At 37.7% G+C, this 20692-nt stretch overlaps 1 protein-coding gene across 1 annotated transcript in view; it reads left to right on the top strand.

Moving 5' to 3' along the window:
* Positions 1-1730: 1730 nt before the first annotated feature.
* The window catches only part of LOC128095036 (vomeronasal type-2 receptor 116-like), a 42324-nt gene continuing 23362 nt past the window's right edge, over positions 1731-20692 (top strand). The window contains exons 1-2 of the mRNA XM_052713697.1: positions 1731-7803; positions 19715-20006. Of these exons, the coding sequence (XP_052569657.1) occupies positions 7586-7803; positions 19715-20006 (510 nt within the window). The 5' untranslated portion in view covers positions 1731-7585. The remainder of the gene's footprint in view (positions 7804-19714; positions 20007-20692) is intronic.

The raw sequence follows: 20692 nt of genomic DNA, 5'->3' as shown, positions 1-20692 counted from the left end.
GTGGAAACCCATAAATTGTGGACTGATAGCTGTGGAGCCCACATGGTACGGGAATAGACCCTCTGGATAGGTGAAATAGTTGTTTAGCTTGAACTGTTTGGGGGAACCCAGGCAGGGGGATCATGATCCATCCCTGGTGCATGAGCAGGATTTTTGGAGCCTAGTGCCTAAAATGTGACACCTAGCCCAGCTTTGGAGTAGGGAGGAGGGGTTTGGACCTGCCTCAACTGAATGTACCAGGCTCTGCTGATTCCCCATGGGAGACCTTGACTTGGAGGAGGTGGGAATAGGTGAGGGTTGGGAGGGAAGGCTGGGGGGGCTGGAAGAGGGAGGAGGGGGGATCTGTGGTTGGTATTTAAAATAAATAGAAACTTTCTTTTTTTTTTTTTTGTTTTTCGAGACAGGGTTTCTCTGTGTAGCTTTGCGCCTTTCCTGGGATTCACTTGGTAGCCCAGGCTGGCCTCGAACTCACAGAGATCTGCCTGGCTCTGCCTCCCGAGTGCTGGGATTAAAGGCGTGCAGCACCACCGCCCGGCAGAAACTTTCTTAATATTAAAAAATATGGCTAATTTGATATTTCAGAGTTGGCTTTTGTAAACTATATGTGCATTTATAGATTAGTAACATGATAACTATTCATGTATTAGAAGAAAAGACACTGTGATAAGTTGGGTATTAATACTTATATTTCATTGTAGATTTTTTCTTTCATGGATATTTTCATGATTCACATAAATATTTGCTCACTTTTATTTGAAAGAGTTTTACTACATGATGTTTACTTTAAGTTAATCTTGATATTTCATATTGAAGATCTAAAATAATGTGAACTTTCACTTGTATAAAATTGTTTATTTTCTTCTTCTTTCTAGTCATATGTCCCCAATCAACATTACAGAAAAAGATAGCGTTTATTAAAGTGTATCACCCTTCTTCAGTGCTAATTAGGGCTCACAGGGATTTGAATTTTCATAAAAATCAAAGAATAAGTTAATATCAAATTAATAGAGTGCTTTACTTTCATTAATGTTAATTAGAAAATTAAGGAGTTTATCTCATCTATCCTGCTGTTGAATGGAAATGTTGTGAAACAATAATAAGTTAAAACTCACACAAGAAGTTTTCCAGTTCCATCCTTTCCTACTGACAAGTTTATAGTCTGATGCTATTATCAACCAATTTAAAATATTGTTGATAATTAGTTATCAAAACTAATATTTTTCAGAAAAATTCAATACTGTAAATTTTATTTGGAAATGTTTTCACCAACTTCTTCAAGTTTCATATTGCAGGGTTCTCAGTAATATTAGTATATGTTAATTAAAAATAAAATCAACATTTGATCACTTTAACAAATGTCATATCTATGCTGATTTATAGGAGAAAGGATAGTAAATCCAACAGTGGATGAGTGTTCCCCTTGTTCCACATCCTCTTCAATGTAAGCTATCATTAGTGTTTTTGATCTTAGCCATTCTGACAGGTGTAAGATGGTATCTCAGAGTCAACAGGGATATTTTCTTTTCTTTTTTTTTTTGAGAGAAAGAAAGATTTATTGAGAGCCTAATTAAAGGGACAGTTAGAGTTCTGGGAGAGAGAGAGAGAGAGAGAGAGAGAGAGAGAGAGAGAGAAAGAGAGAGAATGTTTCCATTTTTTATAAAGACTGATCCTTTTTCACAACAAAATAAAAATGTTTTACATCTGGTTAAGATTCTTTTTTTTTTCCATTTTTCTTTATTAAATTTTCTACTCACTCTACATACCACGCACAGATCCCACCTCCCCCCTCCTCCCATCTCCCAGCCCTTCCTCCCAAGCCACCCCACATCCCCACATCCCACAAATCAAGGTCTCCCATGGGGAGTCAGCAGAGCCCTGCACACTGAGCCTAGGGAGGTCCAAGCCCCTTCCCACTGTACCAAGGCTGTGCAAGGTACCATACCACAGGCACCAGATTCCCAAAAGCCTGCCCATGTACCAGGGATGGGTCCTGATCCCCCTGCCTCGGTGGTCCCCAAACAGTTCAAGCCAAACAAGCATCTTCTGTATCCAGAGGGCCTAGTCCAGTCTCATGGGGGCTTCACAGCCACTACTCTATAGTTCATGGTTCTCCAATAGCGTGGCCGGTCATCTCTGCTCTTCCACTCATGATCTCAACATTTTCCTCCTGCAGAATCCTTCTTCTCTCTCATCAATTGGATTCCCGGAGCTCAGCTTGGTGCCTAGCCATGGTGCCTCCATCAGTCACTGGACAAAGGCTCTATGATGATGGTTAGGGTGTTTGCTAGATCAGTCACCAGAGTAGACCAGTCCAGACCACTGCCAGCAGTCCAAGGTGGTGTCATCCTTGTGGGTTCCTGAGAGCCTCCCCAGCACCCTGCCTCTTCCTTTTCCCATGATGTCCTCATCTATCATGGTACCTCCATCCCTGCTCTCCCACTCTGTCCCTGTTCCAGCTCGACCCTCCCATTTCCCTATGTTCTCATTCCCCACTCCTTGCCCTCTACCCCCCACACCCATTCTGCTCATGTAGATCTCATCCACTTCTCCTTTGATGGGTCATCCTTGTATCCCTCCTAGGGTCTTTCCCTGTTAGATAGCCTCTTTGGAGCTGTGGGTTGCAGTCTGGCCATCCCTTTCCTCACATCTGGTATCCACTTATGAGTGAGTACATGCTATGTTTGTCCTTCTGAGTCTGGGTTACCTCACTCAGGATGATATTTTCTAGTTCCATCCATTTCACTGCAAATTTCATGATATCATTGTTTTTTACTGCTGAGTAGTATGCCATTGTATATATGTACCACATTTTCTTTATCTATTGTTCAGTTGAGGGGCATCTAGGTTGTTTGCAGGTTCTTGCTATTATGAATAGTGCTGATATGAACATACTTGAACATGTGTCCTTGTGGTATGATTGAGCATTCCTTGGGAATATACCCAAAAGTTGTATAGATGGGTCTTGAGGAAGACTTAGTCCCAATTTTCTGAGACACCGCCATACTGATTTCCAGAGTGGCTGTACAAGTTTGCGTTCCCACCAACAGTGGAGGAGTGTTCCCCTTGCGCCATATCCTCTCCAACATAAGCTGTCTTCAGTGTTTTTGATCTTAGCCATTCTGATGGGTGTAAGATGGTACCTCAGAGTTGTTTTTATTTGCATTTCCCTGATGACTAAGGATGTTGAACAATTCTTTAAATGTCTTTCAACCATTTGAGATTCTTCTGTTGAGAATTCTCTGTTAAGCTTTGTAGCCCATTTTTTATTATGGTTGTTCGGTATTTTGAAAGTCTAGCTTTTTGAGTTCTTTCTATATTTTGGAGATCAGCCTTCTGTCAGATGTGGGGTTGGTGAAGACCTTTTCCCATTCTGTAGATGCCATTTTGTCTTATTGATCATGTCCTTTGCTTTACAAAAGCCTCTCAGTTTCAGGAGGTCCCATTTATTAATTGTTGCTCTCAGTGCCTGTGCTACTGGTGTTATATTTAGGAAGTAGTCTCCTGTGCCATAGTGTTCAAGACTACTTCCTACTTTCTCTTCTTTCAGGTTCAGTGTAACTGGATTTATGTTGAGGTCTTTGATCCACTTCGACTTGAGTTTTGTGCATGGTGACAGATATGGATTTATTTGCAATCTTCTGCATGTTGACATCCAGTTATACCAGCACTATTTGTTGAAGATGCTTTCTTTTTTTCATGGTACAGTTTTGGACTCTTTGTCAAAATCATATGTTCATAGGTGTGTGGATTAATGTCAGGGTCTTCAACTTGATTCTATTGGTCCACATGTCAGTTTTTATGCCAGTATCAAGCTGTTTTTATTACTATAGCTCTATAGTAGAGCTTGATGTCGGGGATCATGATGCCTCCAGAGGTTGTTTTATTATCCAGGATTCTTTTAGCTATCCTAGGGTTTTTTTCCATATAAAGTTAAGTATTGTTCTTTAACAGGAATATTTTCCAAACCTGCATTATAGAAAACCTTAAAAATGGATGAATGTCTAGATTTAGTCAAACCACAAAAATTAAAATTAGAAAAAAATCAACAACCTAAACATACCTATAGCAAATGAAGAGATTGAAAAATCTTTCCAACTATGGAGAATTGAGGGTCAGATAGATTCATAGCAGAATCCTACCAGACATTCAAAGAAGTTCTACAGCCAGTACTTCTGAAAATCCAAAATATAAAACAGAAGAAACACTGCTCATACTCCTTCAACAAGATCTGTATCAATCTAATACCTAAAACAGCAACAACAAAAAGTACAGTCAAATATACCTGATAAACATAGACTGAAAAACACAATGAAATACTTGCAATCAGATATACATCATAACAAAGCTGACTTTATCCCTGAAAGGCAAAGATGGTTCAACATATGCAGGTCAATAAGTGTAATAAACCACATAAACAAAACTTAAAAGCAAAAATTATATAGTCATTCCAAAATTTTGTGACAAAATTCAACATGCCTTCAGGATAAAAGTCCTAGAGAATGTAGGGCTAGAGGAAACAACTCAACACAATACAAGTTAAATATGAGAAACCCACAGGCAACCTCATCCCAAATGGAAAAAAGCATGAAGCATTGATACTGAAGTCAGGAACAGGACAGAGATGCCCACTTTCTCCCCTGCTTTACAGAACTGTGTTGGAGTACTACCTGGAGCAAGAAGGCAAGAGAAGAAATTCAAAAGGGCACAGAGAGAAAAAGAAGTCAAAGTATCCATATTTGTGAATGACATGATGCTATACAGTAGAGATGCCAAAAGTTCTACAGAAAAAAATCTAGAAATGATCAACTGATTGAGCAATTTGGGCAGACAGAGAATTGACTTGCTCAAGTAAATATCTTTTCTATACATCAATAACAAATGCACAGAGAAGAAATTCATAAACATACTCCCATTCACAAGAGTCTCAGTAACTAATAATAAATCTAACCAAAGAAGTGAAGGAACTCTACAATGAAAACTTCTAACCTCTTAAGAAAGAGACAGAGAAAGACAGTAGAAAATAGAAAGACACCCCATGTTCATTGGTTGGTAAAATTAACACTGTGAAAATCACCATTTTACCAAAAGGTATTTTGTTACTGCAATCCCAATCAAAATCGCCATCGCCTTCTTTACACAATCAGCAAAAAAATTATCCTAAAATTCATATGGACTCACAAACAGCCCCAGACAGCCCAAATAATTAAAAAAGAACAATACAGAGGTAATCACATGCCAGATCTTAAGATAAATCACAGAGCCATAGTAATAAAAACATTATCCACTGGCAGGAAAACATACATATTTGACAAAGATGTCAAAAACATATGCTAGAGAAAAGAAAACATCTTCAAGTAATAGTGCTGAGAAAATTGGATATCCACATGCAGAAGAATAAAATTAGACTAGTGTCTGTCACCTTACATAAAAACAAACTCCAAATTGATTAGAGACCTAAACCTGAAACTGCTAGAAGGATGCATGGGCAGTACCCTACATGATATTCACATAGGAAAGGACTTTCTGAATAGGCCTCCATTTGCCCAAAAATTATAGCCATCAGCCTACAAGTAGAATTTCATAAAACTATTTTCTACATGGCTAAAGGAACAATCCACCAGGTAAAAAGAAGACCCACAGTACTGCAGAGTCAAAAAACAAAAATAAAACAAAAAACAAATGACCAATTCAAAAAAGTGGGCTTGAGACCTATACAGAGAGCTATAAAAAGAAGAAAAAATGGTCAAGTAATCTCCAAAAAGAATCATCATTCTTAGCTATAAGGGAAGTTCAAATCAAAAGAATTTTGATAATTTATCTTACCTGAGCCAGCATGACAAAGATAATCAGAGCATTGGCCAACAAATATTAGGGGTGGTACAATCCTACTCAAACCATGGAATCCTCACGGAGTGGAGGTAGAGTGGCGGGAAGGTCTCCTGCAGCCAAACTACAAAAGTAGACGAGGGCAAGAAGGAGAGTGAACCTCCTCTAACTTAGCCCAGTAATATCGATTCACTACTATCAAGAGGAAGCCATTATTTCCACAATGATTCACATTCTATGTTGTGCATAGTTTTCATTGTGGTCACCTTTACGTTAGCATGCATCATGGTTGTCATGTCACATACAGTAGAATCATGGACTTAACTGTAGCATGAATCTTAAATGGTCTAATTAATAAGAACAAACCTGGAGCCAGTTATTGGGGTGAACACTGAAAGATCAGAGAAGCAGAACAAGCCACAGCTACCTCACCTTGGCAATTCCTCAGCTGACCCTATTTCCTCAGACTGGAAGCCTCTGTGTCCTCACCCGAATAGATCTCAGCTGAACTGCTGCTCAAAAGCCTAAAAGCTTAACCAGCTTTAGTTTCTGGTCCTCACGCTTTATATACCTTTCTGCTCCTGCCATCACTTCCTGGGATTAAAGTCATGAGTCATCATGCCTGGCTGTTTCCAGTGTGGCCTTGAACTCACAGAGATCCAGAGGGTTCTCTGCCTCTGGAATGCTAGGATTAAAGGCGTGTGTGCCACCATTTTCTGGCCTCTATATCTAGTGGCTGCTCTGTTCTCTGACTTCAGATAAGTTTATTAGGGTGCACAATATTTTTGGGAAAACAATATCACCACACTCAACTCATTCCTGTGCTTATGGAAAGAGCATCCTTCTCTGACAGGTTTGCTTAGTGTTTGGAGGGGTGAAAAACCTAATGTATTTCTAAGGTATTATAATTCTTAATGAAACTATGCTCTCAGACATAAACAATGGGTAGACCCAATGTTCTAGGATTAGGGAATATCATGACAAATATGTTGATTCAATGCTTCACGGTGGATAAAAGAATATAACAGAGAGTCAAAGTTCAGACTCAAACAGGAAACTCAATTTCTGTATTAGCATGAAGTTGATATTTAAAAATCAATTTGTCAGAACCATTAGTTTTATCAGAAACAGACACAAACTGTTTAGAGTGGGACATGGACATAATATTGGCGTTCACACGTACATCTGTAGAAAAAGGAACATTCTGTGACTCACGGAAAACAAAACTAGGATTGAGAGTCTCCAGTTCTACAGAACATGGTGTCTGCTATTGTGACTTGTTCAGACCTGCCATGGGCCCTTTTTGACCCTTTCCCTTTTTATATCCCATGGTATCATCTGGTGTAAAAAAGTTTGTATCACCATAAATGGCTTTCCCATGGATAGTTTCTTGGTTCACGTATGTGGCAGTATCCACTAAGAGGATTTCATGTCTTGGGACTGGTTCCCTATGGTCTTGGATGAAATCATACTGCCTGTGGCTGGAGAAGATCCTAAAAACTATTTTTGTACATGTTTTTTTGTTATTCTGAATGTAAGGTCTCAGATTCAGTGCCTGAGGGAAGAAATTATTGGATGATTCCACAGGGGAGTGAAGAGTCCTGTCAGAAAAGATGTGGGATGGATGATTCAAGGGATAGCTCCAGTCACCAATAAAATTATAAACAAACACTCACACACACATGAGCTATGTATATACGAACTGAACAATGCAGAAACCTTCTTATCATACTCATGATTGGGCAGATACCTTGTTAATATGCTGTTATCTTGGATATGCATCTCTTGCTTTTTGCAAATTCTTATTCTTGTGTGCTCCTACAGAAGCAGCAGTGAGTGCTTAGTCAGAATGAATTACCATTTATCTGGTGAAGGAAATGTGGTGAGTGTTGGATTTTTCCCTGCTTATGCTGTTTACCCGCTCAACAAAACAATTGATTGGAGAATGACTACATTTAACAGAGATTTTATGGTTGAGTAAGTCTTTTATTCATTTATTCCTTTCCAAGGTTTGGCATTCATATGCCCTAGGTGAAGTACATATTCAAACAGTATTATTATCTCTTTACCCCACTAAGACATTTCCTCTCTTCCATTCTTAGCTCTTTTTGTGGTGCTGTCTTCCTAGTGATTATTCTTGTATTTTCAAAAGTGAAGAAGGAATTTGAGTTTTATTCATTTTTCTTTTTTGCTGTAGACACTTGGAATTTCCCCCGTATTCTCTGCCATTCCTGTAACTACTCAGGATTTGGATGTTTGCAATGCTAGAAATGCAAGGGAAGGATTATATAATAGAGGATTGACAGAGTATTTGAGGGGACTCTAGAAGTCTAGCTGTGCCCCTATGAGAAGGGATGATGTCACTAAAGTTATTGGCCAGCAAATTCCTTCTTTGTGGGTAGGGTGACAACTATTGTCTGTTTTTGCTGCTGAAGATTTTGGAGCAGGAATGTCAGAACTAGACACTGAGACCTACTCTCTGCTTTAGAAATGCCTTCATCTATTTCAGATTCTTTTATATGACTTTTAGTATTTGTATTCTTTTTAATATTTGTATTGTTTACCTGTTTGCTGCGTATATATCCAATGTGTTTGTTCATTGTTATGAATGTGTTTCTGTGCATACATTTTTTTGTGATGAGGACCCTGAAAAATGTTTCTAGGCATTCTCAAAGATACAAGATTGAGACATAGTGTCTGACAAGTCTGCTAAAGAGAAACAATCATGTATGTTAGGATTTGAAAGAAGTCAGATGTATTTTATCCCAGGATGTCATGCACATAGCTGTGGGTAACCACATAATAAATATCAGAAAATGAGAAGTACAGCTCACACTCAAGTGTGAACTCAACAAAGGCAACATGGAAATATATATTCAGAAATTAGATTGGAGGCAATTGGTGGAAAACCACTTGAAACAAATATAGGACTGATGAATTGTTGTCCATGTGACATTACTGTGTCTGCTGAAATATGGCTGTGGAGTAAGTCATCAGTTCAGCAGTGGAAGAGAAAAAATGTTTAAGGGTGAAACATCATTTGAAATAAAAATATTGTAATAGGTTTAGTTTGAAATGGACATACCAAAGGCTGTTTGGGAAATATAAAAATTGGCATCTAGATAAAATATTCTGTGGAAGAGTCAACTGACTCTAGGAATCATTGCTTACTTCATGTAAGGTACAGTGTTTTATGGTCTACCAGACATTTGACCTTGCATGTCAGAAGGAGTCTCTTCTGCTTTACAGCAGATAGTGTCCCTGTTCCTCCTCTTCTCCTCTGCTTTCCAATCTCAGCAACTCAGGCACCACTGAGCATCAGCCTGAGTCCCTCTTCCTGTTGCACAGCAGCAATCCCACACCTGCAAAGATCACACTTGTAATTAAAAGAGCTCTCTGTGGCTGGCTTGTCTAATATGTACAAGAAGAGAGTACTGTGTCAATGTGATTTGATATCTTATGAAGTCAGAAAGAAAAGAAAATAAACTTATAAAAGCTATAAGCAAATAACATATTTGATTTAGACAAGCCATTTTCAGTTTGTGCTTTTCATAGAGAGTGAGACACATGCAAACATATACACTTCAAGGTTCACAACTGATTTCATGCTTTTTATGGAATTTTACATAAGTGTGAGGAACTGTGTGTGTAATTTGAAAGAAAGATTATTCAGATTAATTTTCCTCATCTTGGCTGCATAAATATATTTATCTCAAGTAGTGTAATTACAAAAGACCATAAGTTGTGCAGCTAGCATTATTTCCTATGACACTAATTTTGTGTAGTCTAATTTTCTAACTGAATTTTACTTTCTTGTCAAAATTAGGAAGATGGTAAATGAATATTTGATAGATACAGAGTAATGTCTAATAGGTACAAAACATGTCTACCAGCTGATTGAAGCAGATTAATCTACATAAGCACATGTTGATGCACACTGTAGAATCTTTTGTGCATGGTGGTTAATTTCCCTGCAAAGTAATAATGACAGTTTCTCTCACTGTGTTAGAGTGGTTTTCCCCAACACTAACTTAAAAATATGGCTGACCTAGGATGTCCAAGTTGTGTTGTATCAGTTATGTGTGCATTTGTAAATTAATAACTTAAAACAATTCATTTTTAGAAGAATATGAAAAGTCAGATTTTTAACATTTTTTCTAATTTACTATTGATATTTTCCATTTTTAGTTTTTTCAAATTAAAGGACATAAATGTCTGCTTATTAGTTATTTGAAAACACTTTTGCACTGTAATGTTTATTTTAAATATTTACACTATGTCATACTGAAGGTGTAAAATAACACAAACTTTTAGTTGTACAAGGTATATTTATCAGTTATCAAAACTATATTTTTCAGAAATGCACAGATTTCCTGCTTTGTTCTAAAACTGTTTGCACTGATTTCTTTAAGTTTTGCATTGTCATAGTTATCAGTAATACATGTTCATGTATTATAATGACATCAGTATCTATTTAGGCGGTAGAGGATGATAATTCATCATATGTAAAAATGTGCAGTGATTAAACTATGGAATTTAACATGTCCTCCTTTTCAGCTTTAATCATATTAGTTGTCCATTTTATGACAAACCATGTCCTATTAGAACCAAGCATCTTACTGGGTGTCATGGTGGTTCATGCCTTGAATTTGAGCATTTGTGAGGCACACACAGGTGAACCTATATTTTCAAGGTAAGCATAGACTACAACTTAGAAATTCTGGAACACACAAATGAATATATTGAGTACTCTTTGAGAAATATTTTTTTAGATTCCCTTTCTTTATAACTAGAACTAGTAAAACAACATAGTTTGCAAATAACTTTTAGTGAACATTCATATTTAATAATATTTGAAAAGGATATATACCCCTCTTTGAGTTGCTCTCAGTGTGTTTGTATCTTGGTTCCCAGGAGAACAATGCCAAGCTCTAAACCTGTGTTCTCACAATGAGATGGAGAACCATCATCCCATTTAGTTTTGCATTGTTTTGTCTCTTTTTTTTTTTTTTTTTTTTTCCAGAGCTGAGGACCGAACCCAGGGCCTTGCGCTTGCTAGGCAAGCGCTCTACCACTGAGCTAAATCCCCAACCCCTAGTTTTGCATTGTGTACATAGTGCATATAAACATAAAGGAGTCCTTTATTTATATTGTATGTAAAATGCAGATGTAAAAAATAAAAGTTTTAAACTAACATAGTTTGTATTAAAATTTTCTGCTCAAAATTTTGAGTCTCAAATCCCATTGGTTGGTAGAAAATAGATGATTTCTGGGCCAGAATGCTCATATTTCGAAGATATTTTGCAAGGATTGTTTCATGTGGGTGGCTTATTGCAGGCTGCGTGTGCATAGTGGACAAACAGTACTTTCTGTAAACGTGTCCTCTAACTAGATGTTTACAAAGGTGCTAAGTGTGTTAAATGTACAGATAAAACTGACTTATGATGTCATTTAACTTCAGAATTTCTCTATTTACTTTTTTCCCTGTTATCAGTCTATTACTGAAAGTGGGATATTGAAATGACCCACCATCTGTCTGCTGAGGTTGATTTGTGTTTTAAAATCTAAAACTGTTTTGTCAGTGAAGTTGAGGACTCCTGTATTTGATGTGTGTATGGTTAGGATTATAATCTCCTATTGTTGGATTTTTCCTTGAATGAGCAGAAATTACATTTCACTATCTCTTCTGAATAGGTTTTCTTTGATATCTGTTTTGCCATATTTTGGGACAGTTATGCCTGCTTAGATTTGTGGGTTTTTTTATTTTCAGTAAAACCCAACTGCAGTTTTCCCCCCACTCATTCCTCCCAGTTCCCCTCTTTCCCTCTTCCCTGGATCCACTCCTCCTCCATTTCCCTTCAGAAATGAGCAGGCCTCCCTGGAATATCAGCCCAACAGGGCATAACAAGATAAAAGAAGACTACCCACATGTCCTCATATCAAGACTGAGAGAGGTAACCCAGTAGGAGGAAAGAGATCCCAAGAGCAAATGAAAATCAAAGACACCCACACCCCCACTGTTAGGGGTCCCACAAAACAGCAAGCTAACAACCATAAAATACATGCAGAGGACCTATTGCAGACTCATGCAGCCTCTATGATTGCTGCTTCAGTCTCTGTGAGCCCCTATGAGCCCTGCTTAGTTGATTCTGTGGGATCTTGTTTTCCTGGTGTTCTTGACCCCTCTGTCTACTATAATTCTTCCTCACCCAATTGCATGGAATTTCCCAAGCTCCAAGAGGAGGGAACCAATAGAGATCTCCAATTTGAGCTTGCTCTCTCTGCCTAAGGTTTGGCTATGGGTACCCACATCTGCTCCCATCAGCTGCCAGTGAAGGACTCTCTAATGACAGTTGGACTAGGCATCATGTATGAGTTTAGCAGAATATCATCAAGAATCATTTAATTGATTTTTTCCCTATTTTAAGTCTCTGACTATCCAGCCTCAAGTTCTTAGTCATCCAGACAGTGTCAGGCATGGGCTCCCTTGATGTGAGATGTCCTCTATGTTGTGAATATGTGTTGCTCTGATTGGCTGATAAATAAAATGCTGATTGGCCAGTAGCCAGGCAGGAAGTATAGATGGGATTAACAGACAAGAAGAATGCTGGAAAGAGGAAGGCTGAGTCAGAAGACACCAGCCCACCATCTAGGGAGCAGCATGTAATAGCATACAGGTAAAGCCATGGAAAACGTGGTGATATATAGATTAACAGAAATGGGCAGAGTTTAAGAGCTAGTCAGTAGTTAGCCTGAACTAAGGGATGAGAAATTTTAATTAATATAAGCTTCTGAGTGATTATTTTGAAAGCGGCTGTGGGGTCCATGGGGCTGGGCAGGACCAGAGAAAATGTTAGCTACACTCCCTCTCATGGCTTAGGCCTCAAGTTAGACAAGTCTTTAGTTGGCCAATGTGACAAATTCTACATCACCACTGCCCCAGCACATCTTTAAAGTAGGAGAAATTAAAGGTTGAAGATTTTTTGGCTTGGTTGGTGTCTTATTCCCACCACTGGAAAGCTTGCCTGGTTACTGAAAGTGGTCAATTTGGACCCATGTCCTCCATTACTAGGAGTCCTGCCTAGGGTCACCAACATAAAATCCTGGGAGCTTCTACTGGACTAGGTTGCCCCCCTAATATGCACCAATTCCAGTTATCTCTCCCAATACTCTCTCCCTCCATGCCTCCCCCCAACCTGATCCCTCCTGTTTGGATGCCCATCCCTACCCTCCACTCCTTGTCCACCCAGAAAATCTATTTAATTTTCTTTTCCCAGGGAGATCCATGTGTCCCCATTTGAGCCCTCCTTGTTACTTAGCCTTGATGCATGATTACCATTTACTTAAAAACTAATATCTATAAGTGAGTATATATTATGTTTGTCTTTTGGGATCCATGTTACCTCACAAAGGATTATTGTTTTTCTAGTTCCATTTAGTTGCCTGCAAATTTCATGATATAATTTTTTTCTAACAGCTGGATATTACTCCATTGCATGAACATATATCAAACTTTCTTTATTCATTCTTTGGTTGAGGGACATCTAGATTGTTTCCAGCATCTGAATCTTATGAATAAAGTCACAATGAACATCGTTGAGCAAGTATCATTGTGGTAGGATAGAGCATCCTTTGGGTACACACCCAAGAGTGATATAGCTGGGTTTTGAGGTAGGTCAATTCCGAGTTTTCTGAGGAAATGGCATATTGATTTCCAAAGTTGCTATACAAGTTTAAACTTCCACCAGCAACGGAGGTGTTCTGCCCTTATTTCACATTCTTGCCTGCAGGAGCTGTCACTTGTGTTATTGATCTTATCCATTCTGACCAGTGTAAGATAGAATCTCCAAGTCATTTTGATTTTCATTCCCCTGATAGCTGAGGTTATGAAACATTCTTTAAGTGTCTCTCAGCCACTTTGGGTTCTTCTTTGGTTAATTGTCAGTTTAGCTCTGTACCCAACTTTTTAATTGGATTATTTGGTTTGTTCATGTCTAGTTTCTTGAGTTCTTCATATACTTTGGATATTAGCCCACTCTCTAAAGTAAAGTTGGTGAAAACCTTTTCCCATTCTGTAGGATACCATTGTGTCCTGTTGACAGTGTTACTTGCATTACAGAACATTTTTAGTTTCATGATGTCTCTTTTATTAATTGTTGATCTTAATGCCAGGACTAGTTTTTGGTGTTCTGTTCAGGAAGTCATTTCCTGTGTCAATGCATTAAAGGCTACTCCACACTTACTCTTCTATTATCTTCAATGTGTTTAGTTTTATTTTGACGTTTTTGATACACTTGAATTTGAATTTTCTACAGGGGGATAAATATGGAACAATTTGCATTCTTCTACATGCAGACATCTAGTTAGGCAAGCACCATTTGTTGAAGGTCCTTTCTTTTTTTCATTGTGTATTTCTCGATTCTTCATCAAAAATCAGGTGTCCAGAAATTTTAATCACACAAGTCTATGGCTTGGTTAGAGTTAGCTCATGATATTTTATTTTATCTGTGGCTATTGTGAAAGTTGTTTTCCTCTCTTTCTCAGTCCATTTGTCCTTGTATATAGGAGGGCTACTGATTTTTTTAGTTAATCTTGTATCCAGCCACATTTATGAGGGTGTTATTAGCTGTAAGAGTTCCCTGGTAGAATTTTTCAGTCAATTATGTATACTATTGTATCATCTTCAAAGAGTGATACTTTTACTTCTTCCTTTCCAATTTATGTCCCCTTGATCTCCTTTGGTTATCTTATTGCTACAGCTAGAACTTCAAATACTATATTGAATAGATATGGAGAAGTAGACAGCCTTGTCTTGTTCCTGATTTTAGTGGAATTGCTTTAAATTTCTCTCCACTTAATTTGATGTTAGCTATCACTTGCTATATTTTGACTTTATTGTGTTGAGGTATGTTCCTTGTATCCCTACTCTCTCCAGCCTGCTTAGTTTTAAGTTACATTAGCTTGGAAGCATTTTTCCACCCTTTAACCCTAATATAGGGTCTATTATTGGTTGTGAACTGTGTTTCTTGGAGACAGCAAAAACTTGAGTATTGTTTTCTGATTCAATCTCTTTATCTTATCTCTTAATTAATATGAATTATTATCTGGAATTATTTATTTTTCCCTGCGATCTTGAATATGTTTATCCTTTGCTTCAGACCTAACTATTTCTTCATTTGCCCTCTGAAAAACTGGTTTAGTGGGCATAATTTTCTTCAACTTCTTTTTATCATGAAAAGTTTAACTTTCTCTTTTATTATGATTGATAGTTTTGCTGGGTATAGTAGTCTGGGAGCATTGGTGCTGTTTTCTAACTTGTAGAATATCAGCCTAATCCATTATGGCTTTCCAGTCTTTACTGAAAGACTCTGTTGCTATTTTGATGGGCCCCTCATTGAATATGGTTTGATCATTCTCATTTGTAGTTTTCCATGTTTTTTCTTGGTTCTTTACATTAACTGTCACTTTTGTTTTATAACATAGGAAGTTTCTTTTGTGGTCCTTTATATTTGGAGTTCTGCAAAATCAAATAGACAACATATATCTACAGAACTTTCCAACCAAAAACTAAAGAATATACGTTCTTCTCTGCAGCTCATTGGATTTTCTCCAAAATAGACTACATATTAGGATAAAAGCAAGTCTCTAATGTACAGGAAAATTTAAATCATATCTTGCACTCTATCAGACCACCATGGACTATCAGGATATAAACAAAAAAAAGAAAGAATACAAATTCATGGATGCTAAGTTACACAAAACTGAACCAAAATTGATTTAAGGAAGAAATCAAGAAGGAAATTGTTAGAATCAAATGGAAATGCAATCATAATGTACCAAAACCTATCGAACACAATGAAAGTTGTCATAAAATGAAAGTTTACGGAACAGTGCATCCATGTCAAAAATTTTAGAGATTACAAATTAATGACTTTATGACATACCTGAAAACTTTAAACATACAAAAACAATCAAAATTTGTAAAGATAAATGGGAAGAGTTCATCAAAATCAGGGCAAAAATTAATGAACCAGCAATGAAAAATTAAATACAAAGATGGATGAAGCCAATACTGATATTGACAATGTTAGCCAAATTAACAACAAAAAGATAGAGAATTCAAATTTAATAAAATTAGAGATGGAAAGGGAGACGTTACAACAGACACTGAGGAAATTCAGAGAATCATAGAATATGTTTAAAAAAAACCTATATTCCTCTAAATTGGCAAAATTTAAAGAAATGGATAAATTTCAAGATATGCATATGACCTACTAATGTTAGATATAAATGGAGTTAATAGTTCAAATTGATCTACAACATCCAGTGAGATTAAAACATTAATTAGAACTATCCCAAATTAAAAAAAGCTTAAGTCAGATGGAGTCAGTGAAGAATTCTATCACACTTTCAAAGAAGAGCTAACACTCATACATTGCAAACTATTACACAAAACAGAAAAGGAAAGATCATTTGCTTTGGGAAGGTGGTATTACCATGATTTCAAAAACATACAAAGGTCCAACTAAAAACGAAGAAAAATTATAGGACAACCTCTTATGAACATAGATACAAATAAATGTTTGAAAACTGAATTCAAGTACACACAACAATGATTATACACCATAATATTGGCCTCATCTAAAGGATACAGGACTGGTCTAACACCTCTTAGTCAATGAATGTAATCTACCATATAAACAGAATAAAGGACAGGGAAAAAAATGAATCATCTGATAAAATGGAGTAAGGCCTTTGACAAAAATCCAACATAATTTCATGATGAAAGTCTAGGAAAAAATAGGTACATGCAGAATAAAGCCTATTTTCTTATCACGTGAGTTTATGGTGTTATTCATCTTCTTTTCTACAGAACCCAGAAACATGAAGAATATGAATCACTAAATGTATGTCAACATGGGAATGGACTTTGGCACACAAATCAAAGAATGTTATATAAAATACATCCTTAATGAAATGAATCTTTCTGAATATTATGATTTTCTTGTGAAATGTCATAATTTGTTCTGTATGTGGAAATTGGGTTGTTTCAAAGTGCAAGTTATTTTCCTCACTAGTGACTAATATTAAGAGAATGAGTAAATAGATCAGAAGGTAACATGCTTTCAGTGCAAATATAACAACTGAGTTTACTTTTGCAGATCAAAAAGCAAAATAAAGCGGGGGGGTGGCATTTCAGTGCACAAGTGTAATCCTGTTGCTTTTGGAGAAAGGAGGGGCAGAAGGAGGAGAACCTCACAAGTTTATGTACCACAAAAGATGTGTTATTAAATACCGTGCAAGATAACAACCCACATTTGAAATTTTCTCTGTCTAGCATCATGTGCATGCACCCACACCACAGAGAAATATATACACATATCGCCCAACACTAATATAAAAATAAATTGTTAGGGAAATGTCAACTGCTGTTCAGACAAGTGGAATGGACTGGATGTTCCTGAATTAAGCAGTGTCTTAGTAACTGGTGGCTTGATTGAGAAACATTTGATTTTTTTATGGTTGTGCAGATTGAAAGTTGAATTCTAGAATTTGATGTTCTTGTCCTAACACATGGACTGAACTCATCACAAATATAAGACAACTGAATATTTGCTTACCCACTTAGAGCTCAAGTTATTGGGAGGTTCACATTCAGGGTTTTACACAATGCAAAAAAATAAATAAATAAAACAAAGAGTTTTCTAAATCATATAGAAACTTAATACAGTAGAAGCTTCTTAAAATGTATACATATATAAAAACATTTAATGGAATCATCAAAAAATGGGGGAGACAAAGTCTAAGTAAGATGTTTCTCACCACCAAATAAAACTTCCCATTTGGGGATGGGATAATTGAGTTGCTAGCAAGACAAACACAGTGGAAAAGCCCAATAAAACCAGGCTACTGCAGAGTCTATTGGTTGCTCTCCACACAATGATGTGTAAAGCCCCATTGCTGAAGACAACACTACAGGACTCATTGGCATGGAGAAACTGAGGTGCCTACTTAAAGCCTTTGCTCCTATGGACTAGTGTTCATGGTACTGGAAGGCAGCCTGCATGCTACCAAAGGAGAAAGGTAAACACCAGCCTAGCTATAGACCCTCCAAACTGCAATGGTGTCCTGCATGCAAGATATACTGGTGCAAAAGGGCACATAGCTTGTGGAATTAAACAATCAATATCTGATTGTATTTTAAGTTCACTCCATGAGATGGAACCCAACATGTCTCAGATTGTCAAGAACTTGAGACTAGACAGGCCATAGACTCATAGGGAAACCAAATACTATTGTTTTGGTAAAGAAAATTAGCAATAAATTGTCTCCTAAGGATATTCTGCTATATTAATAGATCATTGTGCCACTCAGCTGTCATCAGAGATGTTCCCTTCAGCAGTAGAATTCAGTTCTAAATGGGATGTCTTCTTAAAGTCCCTTCCCTCAGGGCTCAGGGAACCTGAAAGAAGAGGAGGTGGAAAGATTATAAGAGTCAGAGAAAGTGGAAAACACTGAAGAAACAAGACTTTCTAAACATAGCAGGACTGATACACATATGAACTCAAGAGACTGGGAAGGATGCTCAGGGCCTGTACCACTAAGACAGATGGGTTGCCAGCACTGAGAGGGGAAGTGGAAACAAGCCCTCATGTTTAATTCGGAAGAACTCCAAGTTGTCACAAGCCTCCATCCTGAACCCAGTTGCAAATACAATAACTAGTTTTCTTCAAGGGAGTTTCACTGGGTATACAAACAACTCAGTAGTCAATGGAAAACAAAAGTACAAACTCAATGGCACTTTTGGAGGCTAATTTTTTTAGCTTTACATGTCTTTTGTGTATAATTATGACTTCTGATGATTTGTTTTTATGATTTTCTTTTTTTAGTTTTTTGAGACAGGGTTTCTCTGTGTAGTTTTGCGCCTTTCCTGGAACTCACTTTGTAGACCAGGCTGGCCTCAACCTCACAGAGATCAGCCTGCCTCTGCCTCCCGAGTGCCAGTGCTGGGATTAAAGGCATGTGCCACCACCGCCCGGCTCAATTTTTATGATTTTCTATGTATGAAAACATCTATGTGTTTCTCTACATCTATGTGATTATTTTCCTTTTTCTTTGGCTCTTTTTTTTCTGTTTGTTCATTTTGTCCAATTCTGGCTTGTTTTTATTTTAATTTATTATTATTTTTCAGATACTTGATTGTTTTCTAATAAGAGGGAGAAAGAAAGGGCAGGGATTTTGGTGGAAAGGGAAGTAGGGAAGACATAGAAGGAGTTGGTGGAAGGGAAGCTATAAGCTGAGAAGCCCCCATGGAACTGGACCAGGCCTTCTGGATAAGTGAGACACTTGATTAGCTTGAACTGTTTAGGAGGCTCCCAGACAGTGGGACCAGGACCTGTCCTTGGTGCATGAGCTGGCTTTTTGGAATCTAGGGCCTATGCTGAGATACTTTGCTCAGCCTTGGCGTAGGGAGGAGGGGACTGGACTTACCTCAACTGATTCTATTAGGCTGAGCTGACTCCCCAGGGGAGACCTTGTCTTGGAGGAGGTGGGAATAAGTGGTGGATTGGGGGGAAGGCTGGGAGGTGGGAGGAGGGAGGACAGGGGAATCCGTGACTGATAATGTAAAATTAAATTAATTATAAAATAAAAATGTTTAAATAAAAAATGGCTAAAAATATATTGCATGAAAAAATCCATTTTCAATTTTAAAAAAAGAAATAATACTCCCATTCTAATTCCAGCTAATTCTGGGAAGATATTTCAACAGGGAGTTTGGGAAACAGAAGCATTTAAACTGTAAAAGACATTGCACTAAGCTTGCACATATGTAAAATATTGTGTAGTATGAGTGTTCCTACTCAATATTGTCCTGCCTTCTGTACAGGTTTAAGCTGAGGAACTACCAATCTATTTTGGCCATGATGTTTGCTACTGAGGAGATCAACAGCAATCTCAATATTTTACCTAATACATCCCTGGGATTGGAGATCCATAATGTCCCACATGGTCAAAGGCGCACACTGGCCAATCTTTTTGGCTCATTTTCAGCCCCTGGTTATTCCATCCCTAACTACAGATGTGCAAGAGAGGGCATGTCAGCTGCTGTACTTACAGGACCATCATGGGCAATAACTGAATACATAGGGACACTGCTGGATCTTTACAAATTTCCACAGGTAAGAGAGGGTGATGGGATAAGACATGATGTCAGCTCTGCTTGGTGACATTTCAGCTGTCTGTGAGGGAAATAGGTCAAGCTTTAGTAACTCTTCATTGATAGGGAAGTAATATAGACATAGTGTATGATACATCTGTATTTTTTGTAGCTTAGAATAGAGAGAAGGTGAAGGGTGTAACAGACACAATACACTATTGAACCTCTAAATATTCTCTGTACTATCAAGGGATATTCAATTACAACATTAACCCTGAGTTTGTGTTTGTGTTAATTAAAAAAAAATTAACCTTAGTTTAAGGGATGGAGCCTGCCACTAGGTGACTGGAATTAGCATTAGAAAGTCTGGATGATCCAGGAATACAGATAGAGAGGCACACAGGAAGGAGTCGGGTGGGACTTGGAGTTTGGTGCTTTCTTTTTGGTTAGGGATGAATTGAGAGACATGACTATTGATGGATCTCTGGCAAAAAAGGAAAGTAAGCTGGTTGCTTCTCACCCTCTCTGATGTAACAGGTTTTCACTCACACATTTGACTTCTGAGTCTTTGTTGGTAAATAGAACAATACAGACTTAGTTTAAACCTACATATAGTGGCCATGGCAAAACCAGGCCTTGGGACTGGAACTCCCTCCAGGCTGCAGTCTGGGTGGCTGTTGGTGCACTTACTGCTGGGCTGTGAGGCTG

Source organism: Peromyscus californicus, unplaced genomic scaffold (genome assembly GCF_007827085.1).
Source record: "Peromyscus californicus insignis strain IS unplaced genomic scaffold, ASM782708v3 Scaffold_4__1_contigs__length_199733344, whole genome shotgun sequence".
Lineage (NCBI taxonomy): Eukaryota > Metazoa > Chordata > Mammalia > Rodentia > Cricetidae > Peromyscus > Peromyscus californicus.
The sequence above is the reverse complement of the archived record's forward strand: the minus strand, read 5'-3'. Positions and strand labels throughout refer to the sequence as shown.